The following is a 7,346-nucleotide window of genomic DNA, read 5'->3' as shown; positions in this document are numbered from 1 at the left end:
TTACCACGTTGGTGAAATTCACGAGCATGGGCGTGGTGATGACAAACCTATATCCATATTCGGGGCAGACCGGGATTCGAACCCGCGTACCTAAGGGACACTAGTCTTTGTTCCTTTTAACCCATACCAGTACGTTAGTCCCCAATCATTCAAGGTAAATTTAAACCTACTAATATTTTTAATCGTAGTATATATGTTCTTTTAATCTATGGCTAGATTATCTAAAATTTCTAATAGCTGAAGGGATGGTGTAAATCCAGCTAGGGTCCATGCAGGAAGCAAATGTACTGTAGGTCCCCATGGTCCCTGGCATGGTGATCTGCCTTCAGTTGTTGGCGATCCATAGCCTGTTTTTATATTGTATTGTTCTCTTTAAAAATATTGTTTTATGATAACATGCTAGTTTTACTTTAATATCTGTGATACACCGGTAGTTCTACTGTTCTTCGTCAACAGGCTTTTAATTCCTAATTTTATTGTCCTATAATACAATAATTAATTGTTCTCGTCACGATATGGCTGATTTATTACTCACTCACTCACACTTAACCCCATAATACCCATAAGAGCTGGCTACGATGAGGACGTGATGGTTATAACGACTGACCAGGGTGTCAGGTTTTCGTCATATCCTGTCAGTATCAGTGGTTGCATTTTTTGTCAAAACAAATCTTGTCCGGTCCATTAGTCGATTCCTCAAATGCAAACGTTACAGAACTGAACATATGTGTAAAGTTCAAGCGTGGTCCTTATCCGGATCCTTCACAATTTACGCATCGTTTTATGTCAAGTCTTGTCACAAATGGATTGGCCGCAGCGTAATTAATTGAGAACACGCGTTTCAAATGAATGTGTACGCACTTGTTAGAGCAGTGATATCCACTTGGAACCTGTCACTTGGTATCGACCAACGAGTGCCACGGCAAGAATATTGTTTATTCCGCTCAGTAGGCACCAATTGTACTCACATTGCCAACCAGGTGATATTTCCCTCATATCTTCAGCCTCCTAATCTCTTATATTGTCTTCATCCTTGTTATTGTCAGACTGGGAAGATTGGTGATAAATCAAGCCCTCCGATCTTACAACAGCAAACAAACTCCTTGGTTGATGATAATGTCAATAGAGAAAGGCCATCTGCTGTCCAATTAATAACTCTTACATCTGTCTGTTTCAGAGGCCGTTTGCAAATACCTGCACGTTTATTAATAATGGGTGAAACTGTGTCTGTAACAAAGATTACACATTCGACAAACATTGATTGTATTGTCAGTCTTCTTCTGCCCATAGTTGTGACAGGACGCGCTGGAGTGAATTCCTCTGGGAGTCTTGAAAACATATTATTTTAGTAATCAGATTCCCTGAATCGGATATTTGACACTTGAAAACATTTGAGGTTTTCTTCTTCAAAGAATCTGCCAGAGAACATCATTCTTGGAATTTCGGTAGATTCACTTATAAAAATTTCGAAAGTTGGCGTCAAATGACAATTTAACAAAGGTTTGATATAATACTTTGGATTGAATTTGATTTAAAATGATTTCAACGGAACCCGTCTCGTTTTTCAACGTGACGGAAACTCCAAAGTGTGAGAATGCCTCTCAGAACGGTTCCGGATACTTCGTGGGGAATTACAGTGAGGACAACTTCATTCCTTCTCCCTTGGCCCATGATCTTGTGGTGACATTCATAGTGTTGTACATCCTCATCATCGTCCTGGCCATGCTGGGCAATCTGGTGGTCATCGTGGTCATCTTCCTAACCAGGATGATGAGGTCAGTGACTGACCTGTTCATCGTGTCTCTTGCGATCAGTGACCTTCTCATCTCCGTTCTCAACATGCCCTTCCAGCTTCTGTCCATCGTCACCAACGAGTGGACGATGGGGTTGTTCATGTGCAAGTTCTACAACTACATCCAGGGGGTTACCATCGTGTCCAACATTCTCACTCTGCTCGCCATTGCTATCGACAGGTATGGTATACATACATAAAACCATCATTTTCCACTGCGATCAGCTTGTAAGCCCTTTTTTATTTGCAACGGTTTAACCTGACATTCTCTTCAGTTCAATCACAAACATAAACAGTGCAATCACAAACATAAAACCTGTACTATACAAGCCCTGGGCCCACTTGCACAGAGCGAACTTAGAGCTACGACTATCTTAAGCCTATGTTAGAGTATGGGAGTTACAATCATTGTAACGCTAAGATCGCTTTGTGCAAGTGAGCCCTGTCTTCATATCGCATCACAATTAACGATGAAACAGCATTGTCAGCATTAGCCAGAGCCCTAAGCCTAACCATTTTAGTTAACCATGTCCTTAATTTCAAAGACGAGTGCGTTACTTTTTCTTAAACATGTGCCCTTAGTCATGGACGAAAATAAATCACCTGTACTCGTCTCTGTCGCTAATGCTTTTAGACAAGTTGTACTTTTCTTGTACTTAACCCTGTTGCTTATAACAGTTGACCTGTACCTGACCATGTCGGTGATGCTTTCGATGTACGACATACGAGTACGTTCCTTGTGCTAATGTAATCGACGAGTACAGAACGTATACTGAACCCTATCGCTAATCCTATCGACGAGTACGTCACTTGTACGTAACCCTGTCCTTGATGTAATGGACGAGAAGACCACTTGCATGCATTCCTGTCGCTAATGTCATCGACTTATACGTCACATGTATTCATCCCTGTCGCTAATGTCATCGACAAATTCAATTTGTCCCTGTCGTTAATGGCATCGACTTGTACGTCACTTGTGTTCATTCCTGTCGCTAATGTCATCGACTTGTACGTATTAATCCCTGTCGTTCTATTTGTCCTAGTCGGTTATACTTTACCTTGCTGCGCATGTGAATTGACGGGTATATCACTTGTACTTAAAGTTGCGACTAATGCCCCCGACGAGTACTTCACCAGTCGCCCCCATTTGCTGTCACTTTTACTTTACCCTGTGGTTATTGCATTCAATCCTGTCGAAATTCCTACAGATGCTTTCAACAGTCTGAAATAAATTAATATTTAGCAAGTCATCCTGTGCAGTGACCTATATCGTTATTTCCTTAGCTGAATATCGGTGATACACGTTCTCTTTCTTTCCGTGGTTGGGTAAACCCATTCAACTTTCCCTCTTGCCATTGCAAACATAGATGACAGTCTAACCACTGATATACAAGACGACCAGCAGGTACTGCAGCTCACCTTCTGAACCCAAAATTTGTAACAGCGGGCCTTCTTCTACCTTTGCTCAACACAACACATATCCATTTATATGCTAATGGCTCGCACAAAACACATTTGTGTCATTACTCGTGCGTAATTTTCACGATAATAAAACACTCACAGTTCACGTACTGCGTCTGGGTGGCCTAGTGGTTACAGCGTCTTCTCGTCACGCTGAAGACCCGGGTTCGATTCCGGACGTGAGTACAATATGTGAAACCTCTCTCGGGTGTAACCACCACCCCCTCTGCTGGCTAAACAGAGGCAATTTTGAACAAACTCACTTACCTAAGGTGAAACCACATGTATTCACATGTGTTTCGTTGTGGGGCAGGTCTGAATGTCGCAGTAACTCTCAGGAGACAAGCTGCCAAACACGGTTACCCATTCAATGACTCTCCGCGCTCAATGTTGCTTAACTTTAACTGATTTCTGCCATGAGCTTTATGCACAGGAAAACACGCCATCACAACTCGAGAACTTTGAGAACGTCAGGAAATAACCTTTCCTTTACGGTGAAAACGCATCTCATGTCAAAACTGTTTAGGCTTGGTGCCCTCATGTATTTATGTATACTAGTCAAAGATCACGATTTTGTTATACCCGAATATACATCCAACACATAAAGGTAAAATACATCTACACAATGGCTTGCTGACCCCAGTATGACCTCAGTTTAACTACGTATGGAGATAGACATGCAGCAATAGGCACGATGTGCACATGGACCTTTGGACAAGCAGTGTTTGGATGTATCGTCACAGAATCGTTGCATACCATTATCAGAGAGAGCAGCAACATCGGTTACTGTGGAGTGCAGTAACCGAACGCTCGTATACGCCCACAGAGTCAAATCAAAGACCGTCGCCAAAGACAGAAGAAAAAGGGAAATCCATGCTTGAAAATGAATCAACGAGTCATGCTGCAAACGTCTTTGGTGTCCGCCAAGTAGTGATCAGTAGGGCTTGGGATTCCGTGCATCCACTCGGCGATGGGAGCACGACGTCCTTGCTCCATCAATAGGGCCCGTAAGTAGGTCGCGGCACGGCACGCGAGACCTTACGTTGTTTAGTACTTCCGGTCACAAACAACTTTATGGTCACATGGTTGCAAGTAAGGAACCGATAATCCCTGCAGGAATAAATAAAATCCGATCTACCCATCCCAAAATTAGCCAACTTTTACGACTTACCCATCCCCAAATTAGCCAACTATTACGAGTGTTAACAGCTGTGACAGGCAAGCATAGCTGTACACTTGATCGGTCTAGATGGTTGGTTGGTATGTTGTTTTATGCCGCACTCAGCAATATTCCACCTATATGGCGGCGGTTTGTAAACAATCGAGTTTGGACCAGACAATCCAGTGATCAACGGCATGAGCATCGATCTACGCTATTGGAATACAATGACATGTGTCAACCAAGTCAGCGAGCCTGACCACCCGATCCCGTTAGTCGCCTCTTACGACATGCATGGGTTGTCCGGTCTGTTAGAGTCATATTTGGCGGTCGCACTATATGGAAACAGAAACGGTTCTTGAACATACGCTTGTCACCACACTCCGGCACAGCGATGACTTAACATAACATCACTGCCACAGGCTAATTTGCATATCACGTGACCGGACTTTTCTCTTGTTTGTAATCAAACGCGCATATTCATAATTAGAAGAGACTGGACTCACGAAAGCTTTTCGGCGCTCTCTTCCTAATGTTTTACATTGTTACATATATATTCTTCCACAACTGTGACAGTTAGGTCTATGACAGTACATATTTAGATATCAAACTGGCTGCATCGTTTGCTCTCCGTCGGCTTCGATGACAGCACGTGGAGCCGTACAACCTATGTAAACAAAGGATCGCTACGCAAATCGAAATAGTGTTACATGTTTTTGGATATTTTCTCAGTGAAACTAATTCATTCTATTAAAGATGTTTAGTTAGATGTGTAGACTCGTCAAAAATAAGAGAGTAAAAGAATTCTGTACATTATATTGAATGGACGGTGCAAGATGTGACGAATCGTCACATTTTCTGGCCTGTGGCAGAGGTACTATGCTGGCTTGCCGCATGGAACTCTGGGTAGGAGAGTGGCTTGTCACCGGAAATCTGGTACCGGAAGTAAGCTGGGCCCCGTCTCGCATATCGCCGGAACCAGCTTAGTACCGGAAGTAGAGTCACGCAAGTCTTACAGGCCTTATACCAACACATGAAAAAAGGACATAATCGTCTCACTTCGAATAGTTTCCGTTCACGGAGGGCATGCACTTCCTTTATTTAAACGTCTTCACGAATTTGTCTTTGGCTAGTTCAACTAATGCACACAATTTTGAGTATTGTCCTTTTTCTTGGCAAACTTTGTGTAGTATATATATCGGATCGTGATCCCAAACTTATCCTACTCTTTGAGATAAAACTATCCATTACCGGATGAAAGTAGTTCTAATTTTATTCTTGTTTTACAATGCATATTTTAATCAGCTGGATTATATGGAGGGGAAATTTAAGTCTATTTATTACTGTATATTTACATACACAACGATATATTCTTGCTACTGTAAACTTGTCCTTTATGGAGCTAAAGATAGTTTCCGCGCTTTGGGGTCGTAGTTAAAATTAGAATAAAGAAATAGTTACAGTTATTTGATTCGCTATCATGGTGGTTCTTTGGACCCGAAATTTACAGTGTTTCAGCGACTGTTTTCAGCCAAATGTATAGTTTCTTTTGTCCATCAGTTTATATTGATTGAAACATCTAAATACGGTTTAAAGAAGATTTACATGTTTGCACTTGTTGAACTTAGTGTGTATTTCATAGGTAGCAGTATATCTGAATTTTACACATGCAAATGTCTTTGATAGTTGTATACTTCTGTTTTGTTTAGGTACTTGGTCATCTGCCATACTGAAATATCAAGAAAATTCCACACGAAGAGAGTCGGCTGGGTCGTTCTGTTCGTCGTGTGGTTCGTCTCGCTCATCGTGGTATGTCCCCAGATCATCGTCCAACGTCTGGCTATGCGTTTGAAGATCGACTCAGCCAATCAAATCATCGGTGTTGGATTTCTTTGCGTCGAATTCTACCCCCATCCTGACCGCGATAGCAAGATCTACACATTGACAATCTACACGTGCATGTATCTCCTTCCGGTATGCGTCATGGCCTTCACCTACGGTGCCATTGCGCATCGTCTGTGGGTAAGGCATCCGATCGGAGATGTTCTGGAAAACCCGAGAAATCACGCCAGAAACATCCAACAGAAGAAGAAACTGACTCAGATGTTGATGCTGCTGGTCGTCGCCTTTACAGTGCTGTGGTTCCCCTTCTTTACGGCTTCACTCTACCGGGAGTTCGTGAAGACTGGTTCCAAGTTCCGTATCAGCATGGCCATCCTGCAGCTGATTGGCTACAGCAACTGCTGTGTTAACCCAATCATCTACACCTTCTTGAACAAAAAATTCCAAAGAGAATTCAAGCGTATTTTCACCAAGAGAAGGGTTGACGTCAGGAACGTGGAACAGGGTCAGCCAAACAATTCCGCCGCGGCTACGACTAAGACTTCAGTAAAAGCATGATTATCAACAGTATGTCACATTCAGTATCCTGGGTCCCGTTTCACAAAGCGATCATAGCGCTACGACTGTCGTACGTCTGTTAAAGTATGGGCGTTGCGATCACCTTAGCGCTACAATCGCTTTGTGAAACGGGACCCAGGTCACTGCTACCAATTACTCTGGTAAGAGGCGACTAGCAGACTGGTGATCAGGCTCGCTGACTTGATTGATGTATATCATTGCATCCCATTGGTGGAGATCGATGCTCGTGATGTGAGTAACTGAACTGTCTGGCCTTGACTCTGTTATTTGCAGAGGTCCGTAACATAGCTGGAATAATATACATTCTCTGATGCCAGTGACGTCACTGTATGATCCAGACTCAGTAAGTTCCAGGCCGACGTCATGTAGGTGGAAAGTATGCATGCACGCACACGCACGGACGCACACACACACACACACACACACACACACACACACACACACACACACACAGAGCACGTTAATGCCATCCGTATGATTCCTCATCTCCGCGACCATCTTCGGAGACAGCAG

The 7,346-nt window shown here is 43.0% G+C and overlaps 1 protein-coding gene across 1 annotated transcript; it reads left to right on the top strand.

Annotated features, from left to right (window-relative positions):
- The first annotated feature begins 1,536 nt into the window (after nt 1-1,536).
- Nucleotides 1,537-6,884, top strand: LOC124266666 (gastrin/cholecystokinin type B receptor-like). Its single transcript, XM_046701466.1, has 2 exons — nt 1,537-1,973; nt 6,122-6,884. Exons 1-2 carry the CDS (start codon nt 1,537-1,539, stop codon nt 6,810-6,812), a joined length of 1,128 nt encoding a protein of 375 aa, XP_046557422.1. The 3' UTR covers nt 6,813-6,884.
- The last annotated feature ends 462 nt before the right edge of the window (nt 6,885-7,346 follow it).

Source organism: Haliotis rubra, unplaced genomic scaffold (assembly GCF_003918875.1).
Source record: "Haliotis rubra isolate DU_JTF1 unplaced genomic scaffold, ASM391887v1 Scf127, whole genome shotgun sequence".
In the NCBI taxonomy this organism is placed as follows: domain Eukaryota; kingdom Metazoa; phylum Mollusca; class Gastropoda; order Lepetellida; family Haliotidae; genus Haliotis; species Haliotis rubra.
This window is presented reverse-complemented; position numbering and strand designations above follow the sequence as displayed.

Coding starts and splice junctions, on each gene's coding strand:
- LOC124266666 (XM_046701466.1), top strand. CDS start 1,537: ATGATTTCAACGGAACCCGTCTCGTTTTTCAACGTGACGGAAACTCCA. Junction 1,974..6,121: donor CTCGCCATTGCTATCGACAG/GTATGGTATACA, acceptor TGTTTTGTTTAG/GTACTTGGTCATCTGCCATA.